This window comes from Pongo abelii, chromosome 6, assembly GCF_028885655.2.
Source record: "Pongo abelii isolate AG06213 chromosome 6, NHGRI_mPonAbe1-v2.0_pri, whole genome shotgun sequence".
NCBI classification, from domain to species: Eukaryota; Metazoa; Chordata; class Mammalia; order Primates; family Hominidae; genus Pongo; species Pongo abelii.
The window spans coordinates 148,831,156-148,854,614 of NC_071991.2; the positions used below are offsets into that span (position 1 = coordinate 148,831,156).

A 23,459-nucleotide genomic window follows, 5' to 3' on the forward strand; every position below is an offset into this window, starting at 1 on the left:
TAGATTTTATTTAAATAAATGTTGTACGTTTATTTTAATATTGTCAGCATGAAAATGTAACAGTGTTTAATATTAATGCTACTAAAATTGTAAACCAAAGCAATGTTAATAAAAGTATACTCTAAATGAAATTTTTTATTTTTATAATTATTTATTTCTTTTTTTTAGAGACAGAGTCTCTATGTTGCTCAGGCTGGTCTCAAACTCCTGGGTTCAAGTGATTTTCCTGCCTCGCCTCCCAAAGTGCTGGGATTACAGGTGTGAGCCACCACACCCAGCCTTCTAAATGCAATTTATACCAGGCTTTAAGAAACCACTTTTCCCCAAGCAAATGATCAGGTTTAAATACAGTTTTATATATAATAATAAGTGTTGATTTCTCAAAACTAAAAGGATGACTTGTACCCCTCTAATATGAGACCTCTGCTTTGGGTTTTTTGTGTGTTTGTTCATTTTGTTGGTTTTTCTCTCTCTCTCTCTTTTTTTTTTTTTTGGCTGCACAAATAAATACTCGATCCTGGGTCAGACTTGAGATAAGTGCATATTGATTTTTTAACTGACATGAGGCCATTTCTGCCCACGCTCTTGATGCTTAGTAAAACATGAACAAGCCTGTTAAAGCAACATGCAGGAGATGGAGAAGTTCGGCCACATGCCCATTGCTTTCCTGTGAGTGGCAGGAGAGTCTTCTGTCACAGGAAGCAGAAAGCAGAATGTGTCTAGAGGCAGGAAATCTCACCACGACTGTGAGATCAGACCACAATCCACAAAGCGCTGCTTTTTCTCTCAAAGTCAGGTTCTCAGGCTGAGCAGTAGATTTGGAGAAAGCACCCTTCACCCAACTCCACATCTGTGTGTCTGCGTGCACACGTGTGTAAAATATGATGTATATGTTCTCAAACATTCACGGAATTAGAAATGTTGAGAGATGAAAATAAATGTAAAAATACTGCTGTGATACATTTTTCTTGCCGCACCCACAACTGGACTGTCTACACAGGCCCTCTTTAGGAGACTACTGTTTTAAAGAGTAAATGACAAAATTAAAGTCCTTTTTTTTTATTCCATATTTTGATAGGCAGGACAGGAAGCTTGAGGCCATGTGGATTTTGTAGTTTTATAGAAGAGCAGTCTTATTTTTAGTAGAACACCAATGAACACAAAGAGATAAAACCTTGTTCATATATGATGTGTGGTTCCAAATGTTCTTATTGAAGACTTGAGACCTAGATTGGCATTAGGAATTTTTAATGTAATCGTAACTTAAAATCAGTCACCTTAATGGCTGTCTTTGTCAGCACTCCTCCTGGAGCACACTGACTTCTGTTGCTGTCTTTCTTCCCTTCACTGCCCCTGGGTTCAGCCTGCTGCCACGGATATAGAGTCGCATTTTGCCTGCACACAGGCCCTCAGAAATCAGCTGGGCCGTTACAGCCTGGCGCTTTCTGGATTGTTTTTCCCCCAGCTTGAATGTGATTGAACATGAATGCCTTGTCAGAGCCTTAATCAGCTGAGGCATTCATAGTATGTAGGGATTTTTTTGGTGTCTTTAAAGAAGTGGTGTTCAGCCCTGGCTGTACATTAGAATCAGTTGGGGAGACTCTGGCAGTATAACCACCAGGCCCAGCCCCCAGAGATTTCTGTTATGTTTGGTCTAGGTGGGATCAATGATTCTTAAAGAAAGAAAGAAAGAACGTTGCTCTGGCCCAGGTGATGCTGATTTGCAGTCAGGACTGGAAGTCACAGCTTTAAAGCATGGTCTTCCCCGTATTTGCTGAGGGCCTCTCAAACATTGGCCCTGGGTTCTGCTTCCTATCCAGGGGCTGCATGTGTGTCCTGGGGCAAGTGGTGGTAAGCTTTGATTCCTAAGCCCTGATTTCTGATTTCTCTTTCTTTCCCCCGTTAGAAGGATGAGATTATAAATACAGCTCCCTTCCTAAACATTAGGATCTCTCTTTTAGAGCAGTCAGCCTTTGAATATATACCAAGAACTGGGAAAGAAGTCCAGTAATTCACAAAAAGGTTTCAAATGCTAAAAATATTTCAAATGCTGCTTGGCAGTGATGTCATTGTCTTTCTCTTTCCAGTGAGTGTTGCAGAGAGCTGCTGGACACAGTGGATAACTACGCCGTCCTCCAGCTGGATATAGTGTGGTGTTACTTCCGCCTAGAACAACTGGAATGCCTCGATGATGCAGAAAAAAAATTAAACTTGGCCCAGAAATGCTTTAAAAATTGTTATGGAGAAAATCATCAGAGACTGGTCCACATAAAAGTACGTTCCTGGAATTCATTTCATGTCTCGTTGAGTCCATTTCTAGCATTTGTGTTTATTCCTGTTAAAGTATTTGAACTACTGCCAGAAGGTGATTTCATTTTGATAGTAGTATGCAGTATACTCTTTTTAAGCTATATATTCATAAAGTGTTCAATGTTTTACAAATCTGGCTGTCTCTCTTACTTAGCGTGTGAGCATTTAGCCCAAAGGAACACGGTTTGCTAGTCATAGAACCCCGCCAGTGATCACCCTGACCAGGAGAGAGCTGCTGACTTCTTTATATTGGTAGGGTCTAATTTGCAAGATGTAAATGCAGAAAACAGACATTTCAGCAGTAACAGTTTGCGTGAATGAGTCACAGCTCAAGAGCTGTGGCTCGAGTAAGGATTTTTCTGATTTCCCCAAGTCATCAAAATCCTGCTGATGCAGACTCTCTTATACCTAGTTTGGATTTCTGCATACTTCTCTGCTGACCAGAAGGGCCACTGTGCTGCATGTCTGGAGGCTGGTGCCCTGACACTGACTCTCCTGTGTGGCATGAGGAATGTCGTCATACCACAGGGGATGGGGAAGAGGGGGCTGCACTTTTGCCATCAGTCATAGTGAAGCCATGGACATTTTAATGCTACCATGTTGCCCCTCTGGAGGCCAAGGGAATTACAGATATGAGTATTATAGACCTGTAATTAGAAATAAGGCAATTTTATCCTTTTTTTCTTCAATAATTTTAGGGAAATTGTGGGAAAGAGAAGGTACTGTTTCTAAGACTCTACTTACTTCAAGGTATCCGAAACTATCACAGTGGAAATGATGTAGAGGCTTGTGAGTATCTTAACAAGGTAAGAAAAGTAAAGTTGTAACCAATTTTCACCTCCTTTTAAAAAACATTCCTGGAAGTTAAGGATTTTAACTTAGTAGTTTGTGACTTGTGAGAAACATGCCTGTGCTTTCTCCGTGCACAGGAGACAGATGTTGAACCAGAAACATATTTGTATGTGTTAGAGTACAGCCAGATGCTGTAATGAGACTTCAAAAAGACAGTGACTTTAATTGGATAGAAGTTTATGGCTCACTCATCTTGAGCCGGGCCAGAGCAGTGAGCAGCCCGCCAGCCTCAGTGAGGCGTCCTAGGTTGCTCCTGTCAGTGCCTCTTCCAGCCAGCAGAGGGGGCAAGAGAGAGTCCAGAGCAGGCCACTTGAGAGATGAACCCGCAGCTGCACCCAGCGCTGTGGCTGCACGCCATTGACCTCGACTTCACTACCTGGCTACACCCAGCTGCACGGGAGGGTGAGAAATGCCACGTGCACAGCTCAAATTCGAGGGCTTTTGTTGCAAAAACAAAGTGGTTACCAGTCACTTCTGCAACACCCATCCTCTTACCTCGTGTTGTGCTATGGCTAAGTTATGTGAGTAGAGATAGTGTTGGTCTGTTTCCATTTGTACTTGTTAATAACAGGCCTGGTTTAGAGATTTTATCCAAAATCTGATGCCCTTTAACTCACATTGGGTACAATCTTAATTTCTTTTAGGCTTTCACTTTGATATTAAGCTTTAAGTATTGCCGTGGTTACATGATTCTTACATTTCCCTGTCTCTAGGCACGTCAGCTCTTTAAAGAGCTATATATTGATCCGTCAAAAGTGGACAATTTGTTGCAGTTGGGGTTTACTGCCCAGGAAGCCCGGCTTGGCCTGAGGGCATGTGATGGGAACGTGGATCATGCGGCCACTCATATTACCAACCGCAGAGAGGTACCCACTTTCACATGCCCTAGCTCTCTTGGGTATGAAAGAACAAAAAAAGATAATCCCACAGGAGTGTTAATAAGCAGGAACTCTTTATTACTCCAGATTGGGAAGGAAGGAGAAACTTGTCTTTTTTTTTTTTTTTTTTTTTTTTGTCGTCCAGGCTGGAGTGCAGTGGCGCGATCTTGGCTCACTGCAAGCTCTGCCTCCCGGGTTCAAGCAATTCTCGTGCCTCAGCCTCCTGAGTAGCTGGGATTACAGGTGTGTGCCACCACACCTGGCTAATTTTTGTATTTTTAGTAGAGATGGGGTTTCACCATGTTGGCCAGGCTGGTCTCAAAACTCCTGACCTCAAGTGATGCACCCACCTCAGTTTCCCAAAGTCCTGGGATTACAGGCGTGAGCCACCGCGCCTGGCTGAAACTTGTCTTTTTCAATTGGATCGTTTTTCACATACTGCAGTCTCCTTAGTTTTGTTTCCTGCTGTGGTGGCAAACAGTCCCCTCTCTCTCTTTCTTTAACACCATAGTGTATTTCTAGAAGTCATTTTAAAAACAAAATTGTTTTTTCATGAGGTCATTATTAAAGTTGGGGATTGCATCCTTGCCTAGAAACATAAGTCAAATCATAGAAACAAGTTGTATTATATTATGAAAGCACAGGTTAAAAAACTATAATCATTTGAAACAATTAAGTACATTAAAGAAAACCTTAGAATTTTGGAGTTGGAAGGATCCTTATTCTATCCAATATGTTCTGCAGTAAAAGAACTGAGGTCTAGAGGGCGATAATGGTGGAATATTAGCAGGAGAGCCATTTTTCTTCTTGCCAAAACAAGAAGTTGGTACTAGATTATCTCACAGGTCCTTTCTAGCTGTAAACTCCAGCCATAGAAGTCTCTAGCATCTTCACATGTATGTTACCTTGTTTCCCTTTTTGCTAAACACTAGGATAATCCTGAAGGAAAAAAGCAGCCTAAGGGGTATTTGGATGGGAGCAGGAAAGCCCCGTGGTTGTTTGCCTACCTGATGCCAGAGAGGGAGTGGATTCATAGGTTCATTCCGTGGTGAGCAGTCACAGGGTTTCTCCTTTTACAACACCAGCTGTGGTTGTTACCTTTCTCTCTTGCCTAGTCCAATCGTGGTCCTTTGGGTCTTGCTATAGAAGTCAATGAGTAGGTAAAGGCAGAGACTTTGAAAAGATGAGTTCTTTTTTTTTTTTTTTTTTTCCCAGACAGAGTCTCACTCTCACCCAGGCTGGAGTGCAGTGGCGTGATCACTGCAACCTCCGCCTCCCAGGTTCAAGTGATTCTTCTGCCTTAGCCTCCTAAGTAGCTGGAACTACAGGTGCCCACCACCACGCCCAGCTTTACTTTTTGTATTTTTAGTAGAGATGGGGTTTCACCAATTTGGCCAGGCTGGTCTCGAACTCCTGACCTCAAGTGATCCGCCCGCCTTTGCCTCCCAAAGTGCTGGGATCACAGGTGTGAGCCACTGCGACCGGCTGAAAAGTTGAGTTCTGTGTGTTTGAGTTTTACATGGTCTAATTCAGTACTAACAGAAAAACGAACATTGCTGATACTGATTTGTTGCTTTACTATTACTCCACTACCAGTAAGATGTTATTAGCATTTGGAAAGCTAGTGTTTTAAAATGAGATCATTTGGAAAACAGTTCTCATCACTGTATAAGACTATAGTTCATAAAACATTGTCACACTGATGTCATTCACTTCTGCCTGTGACCACCCAAGAGGCCACAGGACAGATACTTTTCATCTTACACATGGGAAGAACTGTAGCTCAGAGGTGGTCTTTTAAAGTATAGTGGAGTCATATCACTTGTACATTTCTGAAGTTAAAAGCCCTTGGAGAAAATGCAAATAAAAAAAACAGTGTATATAGTACAGTTGATCCTTCTCCCTCTTCCACCCAATGGATGTTGTTAGTTACGATGCTTTTGGCTGAAAGCAACAACAACAAAAAAACCAAAATCGCCTAAACATCAAAACAAGGGATGTGGTAGGATTTATTGGTCTGTTTACTTGTAAAAAGTCCAGAAGTAGGATAGGTCTCAGGGTTAGGTGATTCATTCAGTGGGCTTACTGATGTCATGGAGGACCTGAGGTCTGTCTCTCTACCCCCACCCCCCACCCCATGTCATCAGTGTCATCCAATCACACCAAGGGCCATAATCTCTGTCTCAGAATCCTCAGGGAAAATCCTGAGCTTCTTGTGATTGGGCAGCCTTGAACCTGTCACTGAGGCTGGAGGAACGCCAAGACTGATTGGCTCAGGCCTGTGGCAAGAGATAGAGAGTTGCCACCTTAGCCCATTCAGGGGCCACCTGGGGAGCTGGAGCAGCCTCCCACACCTCAGGGAGGGGCAGAATGGTGCTGGAAGGACAAAAACAATGTCCCACAGAAAGTGAGCTCCTATCGGAGCTTTAGATGAGCAAGAGAAATCTGCTGCCCTCAGAGTTCCAGCGTTCTAGGTATGAGCATCTGACTGAACTAAATGTGAAACAATTCTTTCATGTTTTTGTTTGAGACAGAGCCTTGCTCTCCTGTCCAGGCTGGAGTGCAGTGGCGTGATTATGGCTCACTGCAGCCTTGATCTCCTAGGCTCCAATGATCCTCCTGCCAAGAGCTCTTAGCTGATTTTTTTTATATTTTTTTGTAGAAATGGGGTCTCACCATGTTGCCCAGGCCAGTCTCAAAACTCCTGGGTTCAAGCAGTCCTCCCACCTTGGCCTCCCAAGGTGCTGGGATTACAGGTGTGAGCCACTGCACCCAGCCTTTAATACATAATTATTAAAAGCTTATATTTTTTGTGCAATATGGCCCGGAGTACAGACCAGTTTCTCATCTGGCAAAAAGCAACAGCTGTAGAAACGGAGCTCACAGGCCATGCTTAAGTATGGCCAGGCCGTGAGAGGCAGCCTTCCTAAGAGGTCGTCCCAGCTTGTTGTGACCATACAACGCCTCTCTCTTCAGATCTGATTCTACTTAACTGTAGCCACTTCAGTGCAGTACTCACTGTCATTGATTTGATCTACTTTATCTTTCTAACTCATCTTAGTATAAAGAGAAATTTCAGAAAATAATGTTCTCACATGTGTTTACATCATTAAAAGGAAACAGACTAAGACATTTGTAATGAAAGGAAGTATTCTTCGAAGCTCCCAGTTGGTGTGAGGTCTGTGTTAGGTAATGCCCAGGTCTGCTGGCTGGCAGCGTCCTTCTCTGTGCTTGGATGTTAGGTGCGCTTCTTAGCCTTTTGGAATATAAATGGAAGAAACTGTATTGAAAGCAGAGGATGGGGCCAGTAAAGGCATTTTACGTGGAGTATGTGTAAATAAAAGTGCAAATGTGAATGGTATGAAAGACTCCTGCTGGCGTGTGTGGTTGGGGTGGTGTGGCAGGATGAGGTCAGTTTCGAAGCATTGTTGGGGCCAGGGAGTGGGGGCCCTGAGTAGCTGGTGCCTCAGTGTGGGGAAGTGGTCAGGAGCTGCTACGGGCTTTCAGGTAGGTGACTGGAATGACGGAGCCTACTGCGCTGTGCAGCGGGGCTGGAGCTGGGGGAGACTGGCCACTGAGAGGTAGAGCATGTAACGGGGGCATGAGACAGGCCTGGTGCAGCTGAAGCGGAAGCAAAGGGAGCTGGCGCTGTGGGCACTCCAGGGGCACACCGGGAGGTTCTCCTGTGATAGAGACAGGCCATGAGTCTACAGATGTCTTCATCCCTGGAGATGTTTCCAGCAGCCACTCTGTTCTGCCTGCTCCTACTGTGGGGCCTGTGGAGTCTGGTTCCGCGATGATGATGCTTTTGTTTTCCTAAGAGATGAGGCCGCTTTCCTGCTGTGGGGAGAATGCAGGGAGGCGCCTGTTGCCTGGGCTGGGCAGGAGGCAGGATCAGGTCTCTGGAAGGAAGGAGTCTGTTTTCTCCCCCGTCCTCGCTGCTGCTGATGGTGGGGCTGGTCTCCCTGGGAGAATGTAGCAGTCACTTTGTTGAAAGCTTTCTGTCTCCTCGTTGGGAAAATAATGAGGTTGGATTAAATTCCTGGTTTTCAAACTTGCTTTGTTGTTGTTGTTTTTAAGCAGTAAAATCCCCTTTTTAAATGACATTTTTATGGGCATACTAGTTTACAAAATAAATTGGGAACTCTCCTGATTGGCCCTGGGTGGGAGAGGTGAAGAGACTAGAACCCTCTGCAGCCGTCTTGTGCTCCTGCAGCAATAGCAGGCAACTCTGAGAAACAGGGTTGAGAACCAAGAGGTTAGATGACCTTTGTCCCCTGGGCATTCTGTGGGTTCTGAATGGAATGACAGGCCTCAGAAGGCCCTGGAGTCCTTGCTTCCCAAGCTGTGGGGGGCGTGTCATCAGCCTTGGCATTGCCCAGGAGCCCCCTGATTCCACATCACATTTTGAGTCCCTGGGCGATTCATCGAAGGCTGGAAGGCCTTCCCACCGCGTGCAGGAAGCTCTTCTACCCGGTTCCTAGAAGAGAATCCATGCACCTCACACCTGCCACCTCTACAGTGGGAGTGCCGGGTTGGCGAGCAGCCCGTCCTGATGCTGGATGGCGGGGCTGGTGAGGCACCTCCTTCCTGCCCCACGGGCATCTCACTTCCACTGCCTGCCCTCAGAAGCAGCATTTCCACCACCTCTCTGCCTCTGTGGCACCTCTGCCATTTGGCTGGGTGAGGAGAGGTAGAAAGAGGTCCCCCTGTGCTTTGCTTTGGTTTTTTGGCTTTGCCTGGAAATGCGGAGAATCCTGCAGAGCACAGACTGAGAGGCTGTGAAATCTCAGTCCCTAACTTGGGATGGGACTTTGCTGTTTTCCTAAAGGAACTGGCCCAAATAAGGAAGGAGGAAAAAGAGAAGAAAAGACGCCGCCTCGAGAACATCAGGTGTCTGAAAGGGATGGGCTACTCCACGCACGCGGCCCAGCAGGCGCTCCACGCAGCCAGCGGGAACTTGGATGAGGCCCTGAAGGTAGCAGCTCCCTCGGGGCCTCTGGCCTTGTCCCTGAGCAGTGGGTCCTGCCCAGAGCTCCCTCCATGGCTCTCCAGCATCCTCCCGGGCTCACTCCTATGGGCTGCCCCGTCATCCGGATCTGAAGGGCAGGTTTCTCCTGGGCTTCAGCCCAGACAAGCCCAGACAGAGGCCACGTGAGGCCCCATGAGGCCCCATGCTCAGTGCCTGGCCCAGGCCTGGCTCCAAAACATGGTGCCTGTCCACACCAGCAGAGTCCACAGGCCAGGACTTTGTGTAGGGTTTCTGTGTGCAGCAGATAGTGTAAACAGGCAGTTTCCACAGCAGAAAAAAGAGAATGGTAATTCAACTTGTAGTATAATTGTTTGGCATTAAAATTTTAAATGTAAGTATCTAGTTTTATTTATTTAGTCCATAGTACATGTTGGCAAAGGGGGAGCTTTTCAAAGAACCCCTCAGAAGTGACAGCAGGTTGGGATCCAGACAGCAGTGACTTTACCTGGGCCACTTCCTTCCCTGTGTTGGAGAAGCATATGGAATCCTCAGTAGGGCAGGTGCTGTGCTGTGTCTCAGCAGCTTGGCATGGAACCACCCTCTGCCCTCTCGGCCCCGTAGGTCAGTGAGAGACAAACTCAGAGCATACGTGGTGGGGGGTCCCCAGGGGTGCACGGGGGGCAGGGAGCTGGCTGTGTGGAGGCAGCAGTCCAGCCAGATGCTGGGGCAGCACGGCGGGCAGGAGGCGGAGTGGTAGGAGCTGGCTTAGGTTGTGCACGTGCTGGAGGCGGGGCTGGGGGGACAGAGATGGGGCTGGAGGGGGTGGGGGCAGGGCAGGTGTCCTCGTTTGCCCTGCTGAGGCGGGTGTGGGTGCAGCAGGCACGGGGAGTCCACCCTGCCTCTCTGCCTCTTATCCCTGCCCTGTTCCCCGGAAGGCTCCACAAGTCAGTACTTTTGTTACTATGTACATGTATATTTAACATATACGTTAAATTTTTATTTGAATATCTAGTTTGATTTTTTTTGTGTTGGAGAAATATTAAGAGGTGGGAAATTCTGAATATCCGAAGGGACTGATGGGTCTCAAAATAGATGTGAATTATACGAGTGGCACAAAAATACTTCCAGTCAACATGGAAGTATTGAGTGTTGGAAAGGAAAAGTCTCCACAGGGTCTTTTAAGGTTAAATATTGTGTGATGAAGAAATCAAGGGTCAAAATAACCCTACTACCTGCCTGACATTTTAAGTCTAGAGGGCATGACGCTTTCAAAGATCAATCAGTCAGCCCTGAGCTGCTTAAGAGACCTTTCTGTCTGTAGCTCTGACAAAACCTGTTTTCTTGGATGCTGCTTCCACCCGCTCTCCATCCCTTCCTGCTCTATCAGAAGAGATCTTATCCCTGACTAGTCTTGCTCCTCTTTCAAACCCCAGCTGTCCTGGTCTCTGGCTGGAAGCCTTCTGTGAACACCAGCCTGGGTGGGAGCCCCTTTCTCTGCCTCATAGCAGCGGAGGACGGCGGGGTCTGCCTAGCACATGGCAGGGTGCAGTGCCTGTCTGAATGTGTGAAGAGTTCTTAGTGATGGGTAAAGGGCGTTCCTGTGTGTTTTAGATTCTGCTCAGCAATCCTCAGATGTGGTGGTTAAATGATTCCAATCCTGAAACCAACAACCGTCAAGAAAGTCCTTCCCAGGAAAACATTGACCGAGTGAGTGACAGGCCTTTGTGCCCTCGGCTTGGACAGCCTCGGGTGGGGGTTGCTTGGGGTAACCCGGGTGAATCAGGCAGCAGGACTGGGGGAGTCCGTGCTGAAACCTTGGCTCCCAGGCTCCAGGTGTAACCTGTCCACCTCAGAGGCCACCCACGCAGTAACAGAGGGCAGGGGAGGCCTCCTTGGAAAGCAGGAAAACTGGGGAAGTGTCAGGAAGTTCTATTTAGGTTTGCCACCTTTGTCTATGCACCACTGTTTACATCAGCCCCATTTCTCTGCCTGTGACCTAAAAGGATGTCACTGTGACCTGTGAAACCCATCCAGCTTTGTGTCCCAAGTGACGGCTCTGTCCACATTTGTCCCCCGACACACGTTAGCATGCCTGTATGCTGTGGCGACTGACCTCGCGGTGCTCGTGGTGAGGCTGGCGTGGCGCCTTGCTCTCAGCCCGAGGTCATTGCCTGTCCTGAGATGGCTGCTCACTGACGCACCCGACTCGAGTCTTCCAAGCCCCCTCCCAGGTTGCTCCAGGCTCACATTGCACAGAAGCATGACTTGTGCACAAAGGGCCATGGTGCGCATGCCGGGAGCTCTTAAACATGAGAGTCGGCTGTCCGCCTGTGTGGGTGACGGGGGTGGCAGAAGAGGAGCCAGGGGCCGATGCTGTGACCCCTGCGCTCTCCCCTAGTTGGTGTACATGGGTTTTGATGCACTTGTGGCCGAAGCTGCGCTGAGAGTGTTCAGAGGCAACGTCCAGCTGGCCGCCCAGACCCTTGCTCACAACGGAGGAAGCCTGCCTCCCGAGCTGCCGCTGTCGCCAGAAGACTCTTTGTCCCCGCCAGGCACGTCCCCTTCCGACTCTGCAGGTAGGTCTGAGGTCTCTGAGGTCTGCGTTGAGAGCAAAGTGTCTTCAGAAGCCAACAGATGGGGCTGGTGCCCTAGTAGGCCACGGCAGACGTGGAGACTGAGGGGGTGTCCCCTGACGTCACTGGGCCGGCCACCTGGACAGTGTGGCCAGCAAGAGGCACAGTCTGAGGTTGACTGTGGTCGTGCAGCGTCCCCAGGACAATCCTCACGTAATTCACTTACTCCTGCGCTATTTTATTGTAGGAACCTCTAGTGCCTCAACAGACGAAGACATGGAGACAGAGGCCGTCAATGAGATACTGGAAGACATTCCAGAGCATGAGGAAGACTATCTTGACTCAACTCTGGAAGACGAAGAAATTATTATTGCAGAGTACCTATCCTATGTAGAAAATAGGAAGTCAGCAACAAAGAAAAACTAAATAATGAACAGAAGTAGCGCTAATTTTCTGCTTATAAATGCTATCATTATGAAAAGGCTAATGCAGCTCTTTCTGTTCGTACTTTTTATCTGAATTGCAAGTCCTCTTTGGGTGTAGGAGGGGGTGGGCAGGGGACAAGTCCAGGAGGGGTCCCAGGGCCTTCATGCGTGGTCTCGGGAAAGAAACTTCCTCTGGCCTGGCGCAGGCCGTTCCATCTGCCTCCCAGGTCTGCGTCCCTAACCCCTTCCCAGCTTGGTGTTTTACCCCGAAACGGGAAGGAACAGGGGTCCTGCAGAACAGGGGTCCTGGGGAAGGTGTCCAGGGCAGGTCCTGGGAAGGGCGTCCTGACCACTTCCTCTCCAGCTGTGGCTCCATCTGCCCGGCTTGCCTGCCTCCTGCACCCACTGCCCATGACCTTCCTGCTTCCCACGCTGCCATCTCTGCCAGGGTGCCCCATGGGTTCCTGTGCCACCCTTTCCCCGCCCCTCAAATCCTTTAAGTCTTCCTTCCAAGTGCTGTGGGGCATAACGATGAGGCGCTGGCCTTGGGGGCCACACCAGGTCGCAGCAAATGCCTTCAGCCTGGGACGCCAGTGTTTTATGCTCTTAGTTCAGTAAAATATGCCCCTGAAATTCAAGATTGAGTGTCAGGCTTTATATATATTCAGCATTCCTCATTACAGAAATCTTTTATTGAATGGCAAAGGTTTAAATGCTAACCAAAGCAATTTATTTTTAATTAATATTTTTAGACTCTGTGCTGTCATACGGAACTCACTGCTAGCTAAGAGACCTATCAGAGATTTAGATATATTTTCTCCAGGTTTTTTGTGGGGTTTTGTTGTTGTTGTTGTTGTTGTTCTATCCATGTGACAGAGGCTCTTTCTAAAAGTATGTAGTTGGCTGTGTGTCGGCTCCAGCAGTAACCGTCCTCACTGCGCCATGCACTCCTCTGTAGATGTGCGCCCAGTGGGAGTTCCTTCCAGCCCCAGGACCGCAGCAGCAGCCAGGTGCCGAGTGGATTGAGTGCCAGGTGCATCCAAGACTTTTCCTCCCTTCCAGAAGGCACTGACTGAAGACAGGATAGATCATGTGGAGCCGGCTGAAATGCTCCAACTTTTTCATAAAGTGTGGGTGGTCCAGTTTGGACTGATGGGAATCTTCTTGTCATTCTTTTTAAATGGATGATACTGATGGAAATAAAAGGTGGGAAATACAAAAATTGTCACCCTAATTTTGCAGTAATTTACTCAGCCTCCCCAGCTGTAGATGTTGAAAGTGTCTGGGTGACTAGCTCTTCATTTTGATTGCAGGATGTCTGTTTCCACTGAGTTTTGTGAGGAGATGGAAGGATGATCTCAGATGCAGCAGAGGGCATCTGCTATGAAAGATGCTGCATGCCAAGCAGGGCTGGGGTGGATCCTGGGCAGGGGACTGAAATGCACCTGTCACGGTTTGCCTCAGAAGTGCCTGGTGAGCTGAGGTGACGCGGAGTCTCAGCCTCATTTGATACAATGCCACACTTGGATTTGGGGCCTGAATTGAAGCTTTTGGCTAACAAGTCGCTGTCCTGAGCTTGGTTCAGGCGTGTCTTCTAGCTTCTCAGCTGTTTTTAGCCATCATAGAAGCAATGCCACACCAGCTGGCCCCAAAACTCTTCCGTGTCTTGTGGAGAGAGCCACAGAGGAAGCTGACTGTGGGGGCAGTTCTGGGCATGTGCTATGTCCAGGATGGGCTGCCCTCCAGGCATGGAGACTTGGGCTGGGCCTGCTTCACCGGACAGGCGGTGGAGGAGGGGGCAGGACGGTGCTGAGGCTGGAGAAGGAGAGGCCATTGCAGAGGAGGGGGCCTGGGAGGGTTCTCCTTGGGGAGTCAGAGGAAAAAGAACATTCCAGATGTGGGACAAACGAGAATAGTATTTGGGGCAGGACAGTCTAAGTGTGACATGTTCATGGGCTGCCAGAAGGTGTGGGTTGTGGGGAGAGAAGAATGGGGGTGGATGGTATGATTGCTGGTCACAGCGGGGAGGCTGGATGCCATTAGAGGAGCAGGAGTGGGCGTGTGGCAGGCAGATGAGGGCAGCCCATGCCAGCACAATGGTGTGCACAACTGGTCAGGTGTCCTTGATGCTGATCACTGCCTTACCCTGTCCCTGTGTTCCTGCCCATATGTCCTATGGGTAGCTCCTGTCCTTTCTTCCTTAGCCAACTCAATCAATTTATCAAAAGCAGACACCTCGTTTCTTTGTTCATAGCAAGGCGACGGTGTGGCTGGAAGGGAACCAGGCCTGGGTTCAGGGGATCAGACTCTCACTCACCATGTCTCGCGGGCTCTCAGAAACCAGAGAGAGAATGGACATCTGGCCATCTTTATGTCCTCAACATCTCGCAAAGCTCTCTGTGCGATGGAAATAGAAATTACCCCAAGGTGTGTTGCTATAAAAATGCAGAGTGCAGTGCCCGTGTTTTGGGTCCGTGCCCCACTGAGTTTCTCTGGATGGCTTGATGCGTGTTCCATTCTCTGCTGTGGTTGGATAAGGTGGGGACCGGAGCTGACATGTCAGTGAGGGGCTGCTCAGGCCAGAGCGCAGCATCACCAAGCAGCAGCGTCTTCGGCAGGCAGGAGTCAGTGTGAACGTCTGCGCAGGCTCAGGGCCGGCCGGCAGCACTGCCCGCAGGCAGCACTCCAGGCAGTTCTCTGGCCTGCGCCACCGGAACCGTCCCTTCAGCACGATGGAAAGCTCCTCTCTGGTAGGTGCGCCCCTTGCGGCAGCCACAGGCCCCAATGGCTCCGGGACGCAGCAAGAGCTGGCCACCCCACAGGTCTGTGTGTGCTTAAGAAGTCTCACCCAGAGAACAGTGGGTGGTGCTGTTTCTGTGGGTTCTCCTGCACCAATCTGCTTGCCTCCCAACAGGCCCATTTTCCTGGGGTGGGGGTCGGGGGCGCTTCGGTTCCCAGGGCTTGGAGGTTTGGCCTAGAGGAGTTACAGCGCCTGCGTCCTTTCCTTCCTACTGCCCACAGTGCAATCCCTACCTGTTCATCCGGGCCCGAGGGTGGACCCGCCCATCACCTAGCAGGTGAGCCCTGGCGGCACCGGCCCTCTCTGATGAAGTGTCTTCTGCATTAAGACTATGAAGCGCATGCTGCTCTACCTGAAGGGGCTGCTCCACTTGAAGGGGCTGCTCCTGCAGCAGATGCTTCTCTCTGCAGTGAGATGATGAGCTCTCCACGGCAGACACTGTCACCTGCAGCTTCTCTCCTGGCACCCCGCTCAGGTGCTGTGAGGGGTGCTGAGGGGTCTCCTGCAGGGCCTCTCGGCAGACTGCGCCCCACTGGCCCTTTGAGCCCCTGGGCACAGGGCTCCCCTTGGGTGCTTGGTGGCTCTGGCGTGTGTGTTGTGCCTCCCAGCACCAGGCACTGCCCTGGCTCCTGTGCACGAGCCCGGGGGTGGGGCTGCTGCCCGCCCCCACCCCTCCTTCCACTCTAGGCCCTGAACGGACTTCTAGATTCATGCCAGAAAATGACGGGAGCTCCCAAGCAGGGTCCCCGCTGTCACCTGCACAGGCTAAAGAGCTCCTCCCTTGCTCCCTGGCCTCTTCCACATCCACTCCCTGCACTAGTGACACTGGCGGCAGCCCCGCATTTCACCCACAAGTCACCCCCAAGGCCGCCCAGGCCGGTTGTGAGAGACAGAGGGCAGGAGGCCCACCGCCCTGGGTTCCTGGAATCCCAAGCTCCAAAAAGAAGCTGAGACTCAGTTTGCAAAACAAAAAGAGGACACAGGAGCACTTTTAACTTTCAGGCTGTGTATTTCAGTTCCCCCCAAGGCCCTCGAGACGCACGATTTGCCAAAATAACCAGGTTCAGTGGCTTCTGTAAAAAGTCACTTCCTCTCAGCAGGAAAGGCCCAGTTTCGTGGGGCTGGGAAAGCTGGGGCAGTCCGCCTGCAGCCCCTGAGGTGGGAGGGTCCCCGGGACTAGGCCTTTCGCCAGGTCAGGGATGGGGAGGGAGGACAGGAGCCACCCTAAAAGGGAAAAGGGAGCGGTCCCCAGGACGAGCACTCCCGCTCCCAGCGCCTCCTGGCCACCAAAGAAAAACCAGACGCCTGCGCCGGGCTCTCCTCCCGCCCGGGCTTCCTCGCTCCTCCCCGGCCATCGGGCGCCACCACCGCGGGTAGCAGGGCGGGGCGCTCTGGGAGCCGCTGGGCGTCTGGGCTGGTGTCTGCAGGGGCCCCGCGGGATCAGGCCGGCTGCAGGGGCGCGGCGGCGCAGCCCACTTTGTTGCTGAAGAGGCGCGAGAGGCTGCGCGTGGGCGGAGGGGGCCGCGGGGCACCTCGGAGCCCGCGCACGTCCCAGAGGCGCAAGGCGCCGTCGTGCGAGGCGGTGTAGAGCACCTGGCCGTGCACCTGCGGGCGCAGGGGCGGGCGTCACCGGCGAGGCGGTAGGCTGTGGGGGGACGCGGCTGCCAGCGTGGATGGATCGGGGCGGGGCACCTTTCCCTCCCACGAGCGGCGGCCCCAAGAAGGGCAGAGGGACCTACCTGGATGCAGTTGATGATGAATGTGTGGCCCCGGAACACCCTCCGCAGCTCTCCAGACTGCGCGTCGAAGGCCCGGGCGCAAGCGTCGCCGCTGCCCGTGAACACTGCGGACACACAGCGCGCGCTGGGCCTCCCTCCTTCCCTCCCTCCCTGCCCGGCCCCCCGCAGGCAGGGATGGGGCGGCGAGAGCGTGACCTGGGGCGTCTCCGAGACTCCGCCCCACGGGGGTATCCTGAGGCTCATATGGGAAGTGGACAGCGCCCCTCCAGAGAAACAGGGGTCCCCGCGGTTATTCTGCTCCGCCCTGCAGATGCCTGCGCGCCAGCTGGCCCTGCCCCTGCCCCTGCTGAACACCGCCCGGGCCCAGTCCCCACTCCGCGGTTTGGTGAAGTTGGTTTCCGTGCCTGGTTTGGAGGCCCCTGCCTGGGGATAATCGTCAGGTCCTCGAGTCGCGTCCCCCCCCCACCTTCCCCTGCGTAGGCAGCCTTATTCTCCCGTCCTCATTAATGGATCGGCACTCAAATCAAAGCCCAGCCCTCTGGGGTCCATGATCACGCACTCCCGGGACCCCTAGCGGGGGCGAGCCTCCGACCTCAGTCTGTCTCCTCCCCCAGGGGGCTGCCTCTCCCTGGGGTTTTTCCTAAGAATTTAGTCCAATCGTTTTCCAACTGCAACCCGCTTCCCTCACTGGGAGGTCTCAGCCACAGATCGTGGGGCCGCATCCCAGAATCTGATTTAGCAGGCGGGGCCTGAGAATCTGCATTTCTAACCAGTTTTAAGTGACGCTGCTGCTAGTCAGGAGGCCACACTGAGGATGTGGACTAGAAGAACTCACTTGGCCTAGGCTGGGCTCTCTGAAGCCGACCCTGATGCTAGGACTTGATGCAGACAGTTCACCTGGCAGGCGTCCCAGGAAACGCTCACAGGGAAATGGGAGGTGGAAAGGGAGGGAGGAAGTCCTGGGGGGTCTGTCAATGAGCAGGTAACTACGGTGGGCAGCTATGGCGCAAGCCTGCCGGGGACCTTGGGGAAAAGGGGTAGGACCACCTGGGGTAAGAGTGCTGGGCTACCTATCTATCTGAGGGTGCTCTGTGGGTACTTGTTCCCCAGGCTTTTTTTTCTTTTTCTTTTTGAGACAGGGAGACAGGGTCTCACTCTGTTGCCCAGGCTGGAGTGTAGTGGTACCATCATAGCTCACTGTTAACCTTGAACTCCTGGGCTCAAACGATCTTCCCGCTTCAGCCTCCTGAGCAGCTGGGACCACAAGCATGCACCACTACTCCCAGCTAATTTAAAAAAAACTGAGGGGCGCTGGGCGCAGTGGCTCACACCTGTAATCTCAGCACTTTGGGAAGCTGAAGCTGGCAGAGCAGATCATGAAATCAGGGGTTTGAGACCAGCCTGGCCAACATGGTGAAACCCTATCTCTACTAAAAATACAAAAATTAGCCGAGTGTGGTGGCACACACCTGTAGTCCCAGCTACTCAGGAGGCCAAGGCAGGAGAATCGCTTGAATCTGGGAAGTGGAGCTTGCAGTGAGCCTAGACTGCGCCATTGTACTCCAGCCTGGGCCACAGAGCAAGACTCTGTCTCAAAAAAAAAAAAAAAAAAAAAAGTTTGTAGAGACAGGGTCTTGCTCTGTTGCTCAGGCTGGTCTTGAACTACTGAGCTCAAGAGATCCTCCCGCTTTGGCTTCCCAAAGCTGGGATTACAGGCATGAGCCACGGTGCCCAGCCTATTCCAGCCTTTTTGTTAAAACTACAGAGTAAATGGTCCCAGAGGGGAAGTTTCATTTCTGGGTCTCTTTTCAGCCCCTTTCTGCCTTCCCCCCACAAACTCAGACAAATGGACATGGCCTGGAAAACCCAGTGTGGCTGCTGAGCTCCCCGTGGGTGGGAAGAGGATCAAAAACAAAGTCTGATCATCCCATAGCCTTGATGGCCAAGACCAAGAACCAAGCTGAGCAACAGTGGGCTGCAGGCTTCGCTTTCCCTGCGGGCTCCGTGCCCCGGCTGCACGGGGAGGTGTTCTAGGCAGCCGCCGGCCAGAGCCTTTGAGAGTAGAACCTTCCTCGTGTTCAGAGGACCCAGACTTGGGAACAGAGCCATAACCACACTTCCAGGCCTGGACACAGGAACAAACGAAAAATAATTTTTCCGTGTCAGACACCTGAATCCTGAGGGCATGTCAGGATCTATTTTCAGATATCTACATTCTATCTTCATCCAACATCTTTGCTGTGAGGTCAACTTGAATATTCCACTGTGACTCTTCTCTCACCCCGTCTCCTCCCTCCCAGAGGCAGAGCCAAACGGCCTGGGTGTGTGACAATTTGAGACCTGCAGCACAGACAGCTCGTTGCCTGCCCAACAAGCCATTCTGCCCTTCTTTCTTTCCAAAATAACCCTGATTCCATCTGGGCAGTAAATTCCTCAGATAAGAGACTTTATGATTCACTATCTCTTGCAGACAGAATGGCCACAGAGACGTATGTAGAAGCCCTTGGATGAAGCTTCCAGAAAAGAGATTAAAGGACCAACTCAGCTAGAAGACGTGTCCTTTCGCCCTTCATCCTCTCTCTCTGCCTGCCTAAAATATGACACGACGGCTGGCACTGTAGCAGCTATCTTGAATCATGAGGCTTCTTTAAAGATAGAAGGTCTGTGCTAAGGATGACGAAGAAGAGTGACAGAAGAAAGCTGTGTGCCTGATGACTTTGTGGAGCCACCCATTCCAGCCGAGACCACCAGCCTCTGAAATTCTTCTACCTGAGAGAAAATAAACCACCACCTCATTGGAACCACAGCTACCTGGATTTTCTCTTCTCTGCAGACAAATTCTAAGGCCAAGTGAGGCCAAAGCCATGCGGCCCTCAAAGCTGGCAGGATTAAGGGGCAGTCACTGTCTCACTTGGAGAATTAGGATGCACCCTTTGGGACATGCTTTTGACCCTAGACCCTCCCAGCAGTCCAGTCTCCCAGGCTGTCCTGGAGAAAGGTTGGGAGGAGCCACCAAACCCTTATTTGGACCTTCTTTGCAAAACAGCTGGAAGCACGGGTGCGTGGAGAAGGAACGAGCACTGCCATTGGACGCTGATGACTGGCAGCCAAGGCTCAATGAGGGAAAATCCCGTAGGAAGTAAAGAAGCAGAGAGGAGAAGCCAAGCTGGGGTGGCGCAGGTCGTGCCGGGCCAAGTCACTTACAGGTGCCCGCGTGGTACTTGAGGGCGCTCACGTTGCGTCTGTGGGCCGTGAACGTGCGCACACACTCCCCTGTGTCTGCCAGCCAGCACTTGACGGTCCTGTCCGCGCTGCCAGAGTACACGAGTCGGTTCACCAGCTGCGAGGAGGAGCAGGGAAGGTCGGCAGCTGGGGCAGCTCTGAAGCCCCCCAGACCTCTCCCTCTATAAGGGGGGAAGGGGCATGTGCAGGTCTCAGTGGTGAAACCATGGGTGAGCCTCGAATGGCCCCGCCACCGGCCCCACCAGACTGCCCGCTTCAGCACCCAAAAGCAGGCGGCTTCTCCTGCCCCATGGGGCAGCCAGTGCTCTGACAGGGCTGGCCGCCCAGCCCCACACTGCCCTGGGCCAGTCCCTGGCTCTCTGCCCCTCAGCTGCTTCCCCTGAGGATTAGGATGTGGACAGCCCCTTCCTCGAGGGTGTGTGTGGGGTACAGGCACTTAACTGCTCACTCCTGCTGGCTGTGGAGAGGGCTTCCAGACAAGGGCTTTCACATGGGGCTTTTGCTTCAGACAGGACAGAGAAAGCCCTGAGCGAGGGTGTGAGGCAGACTTCGGCCAAGACTGGAGCTGACAGCCGGGGGCTGTCACGGGGTCACTGCTCCCCCTGCTCATGGGGCTCACAGCGAGAAGAGGGCCCGGGAGACAGGCTCGCCCAGCCGTCTGATGCTGCTGTCTCGCAGGAGGCATGGAAAGGGCCCAGGAGACAAGGGAAGAGGCCTTCGCCAAGATGGACGGGAGTAGCAGCCCCAGGGAAGTGCGGAGACTATTAAAATAATTCTGTAAATTCCCCTAGACTAAACACCACCTGGCCAAGAGCATTCCCAGCCAGCACCTCTGGTCAGCAGAGTCACGGACGAGAAGGCAAGGGCGGGCAGGCGGGCTCCACAGCTGCAGTGACCTGGTGCGATGGCACAGGAGACAGGCGCAGGCTTCATGCCCCAGAGAGGCCTCCTGCCGCTACTGCTGGGGCCCAGGAACCAGGAGTCAGAAGCGGGTCAGGCACACAGGGCATTTGTCTTGTGGTCGGCAGGCAGTGGGCCCACCGGCAGGCAGGCAGTCCACGCTGGCCACTGGCATCCCGAACACGTCCCTCCTAACCGTCCCCTCACGACCATGCTCTGGGCCACTTTCCACTGCCAGTTCCCCATATTATCTCCCTGTTCAAATCCCAGAGGACAGGGCTTCCACGACCCGGGCCACAGCCCAGGTCAAAGGAGTTAACTGGTCTTGGGCCAATCACTGTGGGCAGAGAGGGCAGTGGAACCACGAGGAGCACAACGTGGCCTCCGGGAGGCAGAGGCTGCGGGTGCTTCCTGTGGACAGTCGCCTGCCCGCTCTCAGGCCCTGCCCTGAAGTCCTGCTGGGGTTATGGTGGGCCCCAGCCCAGGCAGCCTCCCTAACTGGATGGTCCCCTCCCCAATGACAGTGATACGTGTGACTGCCCACCTGCCCATGTCAGCTTTGGCAGGGTTCCAGAACATTCCTGCACTCAGACCTCAGTCGTCTGCACCACCCAGGAGCACAGTTCCCGCCAGTAACGCGGGCAGCAGCAGGAAGGACAAATGGACCTTCCTGAGCCTGCCGGGCACACAGTCAGCTGCTTACAGTCTTCGACAGCCCCTCCGCTTCCTGAAAAAGACCACCCCTCCCGCCTGGTGCCCGGAGGCCCTGCAGGGCCCAGCTTCCTTGGCCCTATCTCCTGGTTTCCACTCCACACACCTGTGTCCACACTGCTGCCCAGGACCCCTGGGCATGCGTCTTCCTCCCAGGTTTCCTACAAGTCCTCCCTGCCCAGAAAGCCCTTGGACTGTAATCCTCCCTTTTCCTTCGTGGGCAAGTGGAAGCCCGGGATCCTTCTTCACACCGCCCCCAGCGCGCCGCGTCTGCGTCCTGGAGGCAGGGCTGACCACCACCAGCGCGGCGTTTCCTGGCCAGCTCCCCAACACACGGTCAGCTCCAGAGCCAGCCAGCCTCCCTATGCCTGCGTCCCAGACAGTCACAGAGCCTCCCGGGCTCTAATAAGAGGAGTGGGCAGCGTGGAATGTTTGAGACTGAGACCCCCAAGGACTGGCCAGCTTTGCAGCCCCACACCTCTGCGCTGCTCAGCCCCTGCACCAAGGAGGCTCGCTGGGTGACCAGGGCGGGAGAGGACAAAGGGAAGCCCCTCCTGCTCCCTGGCAGCCGGTCCTCACCACACAGAGCCTGTGAGCACTGTGCTTAGCCCTCCCAGTAGCACCCTGCCGAACACGAGACAGAGCCACACAGGCCGAGGGGGCGCTCCCAGCCCCTGGGTCCTCAGCCTGCGGAGGACTTGCTGTTCCCTCTAGCTGGTTTCCTGACAGGACAGGGACAGCAGGGTGGCCCAGGGAGGCCTGAGCTAAGGGAGAAGGCAGGATGATCCTGAGGGCTCCTTGCAGCCACGGTGGCTCTGAGGAGTCTCCCGGCGATGAGATCCAACCAAGCAGAAGCAGGAGAGGCACCAGCCAGGGGCTCCGCCACTGATGACACAGATGCAGGCCTCCACCTCCCCGGGCTCCAAGGGAGCCCAGCAGGGGTGGAAGGAGGCCACAGAGGGCCTGACAGGCTCCAGAGCAGCAGACCCTCCAAGATACTCCTCCCAAGCAAGAGTGTCGGGGGACGCACCACCCACCTGCTGACAGCCCTGCACACGCCGTGGTGCTCACAGGCACGGGGCTTACAGACGCACAGTCTTGGGTTCAAATCCTCCCTCCACCCCTCAGCAGCTGTGAGACGTGGCCAAGTTACTCGTCTTCTCCAAGCTTCCACTGTCTCATGTGCAACATGAGAAACAAGGACCTCCCGCTAAGAAGGAGCCCACAAGGGCTGATGTGCTGCTGTGCGCCGCACACAGCCCAGGGTCTGAACATGGTGACCCCTGCCCACCCCTAAAATGCAGGTGCAATCTCTGCCCGCCGGCTACTCAGGGTTGGGTGAGACTCATGAACTGGCACGACAGGGCTTTTGCAGCCAGAGACTGCCCCACAACATCCTTGCTCTGGTCCCCACCGGGTCCCCACCACGTTGGGCTCCCAGATCCTGTAGGTCTTTCTTTTCTCTGGCTGGATTTGAAATGCTTCGTTTCTTTAAAATCACAATGTTGCTATCTGATTTCAAAACTGGGTGCATAGGTGTCTGTTTTAGTTATTTTTTACAATTTACATTTGAAATGTTTTATAACTAAAATGTTTAAAACATCCCTGTAAAACCATGAAGGGACAGGGCAGAGACTCTATCTCTCCTCCTTCACAAGGACCCTGGGTCAAGCCCAGAACCTGGGCGACCCCTCAAAGAGCAGGGGAGAGAGCCGCTCTGCAGTGCAGGGGCCACCACAGACAGGGTGCCCCCTGGCTTTTTGACCTTGGGTTTGTCGCTTAGAAGCAGGTCCTCACACCATCTCTGGCTCAACCCTCTCCAAAGGAGGCCTGTGTGCTCCTGGCTCTGTCCCCACCTGGCTTCTGGGGCCCCTGAGATCGGTGGCTCAGCCCTGCATGCAATCCTGTAAAAGGCGAGGGAGGCAGAGGCGCCTCTGGGCATGGTGGTTTCTCAGGACCTCACCTCTGCTCTTGGCCAACTTGGAGCAGACTGCAGGCTTCGGGGAAGCAGGGAGGATGCTTTGTGGCCACCTGGTCCCCAGGCTGATGGTCAGAG

General features: G+C 52.6%; 2 protein-coding genes across 18 annotated transcripts in view; one reads left to right on the plus strand and one right to left on the minus strand.

Annotated features, from left to right (window-relative positions):
* NUB1 (negative regulator of ubiquitin like proteins 1) overlaps positions 1 to 13,232 on the plus strand; it is a 36,277-nt gene extending 23,045 nt beyond the window's left edge. Inside the window, 7 exon segments of one of the 3 annotated variants that reach the window (NM_001159792.2) lie at positions 2,088 to 2,274; positions 3,009 to 3,116; positions 3,876 to 4,028; positions 8,872 to 9,018; positions 10,624 to 10,719; positions 11,411 to 11,588; positions 11,833 to 12,072. In NM_001159792.2, coding sequence (NP_001153264.1) covers positions 2,088 to 2,274; positions 3,009 to 3,116; positions 3,876 to 4,028; positions 8,872 to 9,018; positions 10,624 to 10,719; positions 11,411 to 11,588; positions 11,833 to 12,011 — 1,048 coding nt within the window. In that variant the 3' untranslated portion in view covers positions 12,012 to 12,072. 3 annotated transcript variants of the gene reach the window in all.
* WDR86 (WD repeat domain 86) overlaps positions 4,148 to 23,459 on the minus strand; it is a 42,106-nt gene continuing 22,794 nt past the window's right edge. For 3 of the 15 annotated variants that reach the window (XM_009243446.4, XM_054559996.2, XM_002818691.4), the window contains 3 exons: positions 19,754 to 19,889; positions 16,550 to 16,653; positions 14,637 to 16,415 (listed from right to left, as the gene is read on the minus strand). In XM_009243446.4, the coding sequence (XP_009241721.1) occupies positions 16,251 to 16,415; positions 16,550 to 16,653; positions 19,754 to 19,889 (405 nt within the window). In that variant the 3' untranslated portion in view covers positions 14,637 to 16,250. The other 12 variants (XM_054560002.2, XM_054559993.2, XM_054560000.2 and 9 more) reach the window with 11 other exon arrangements.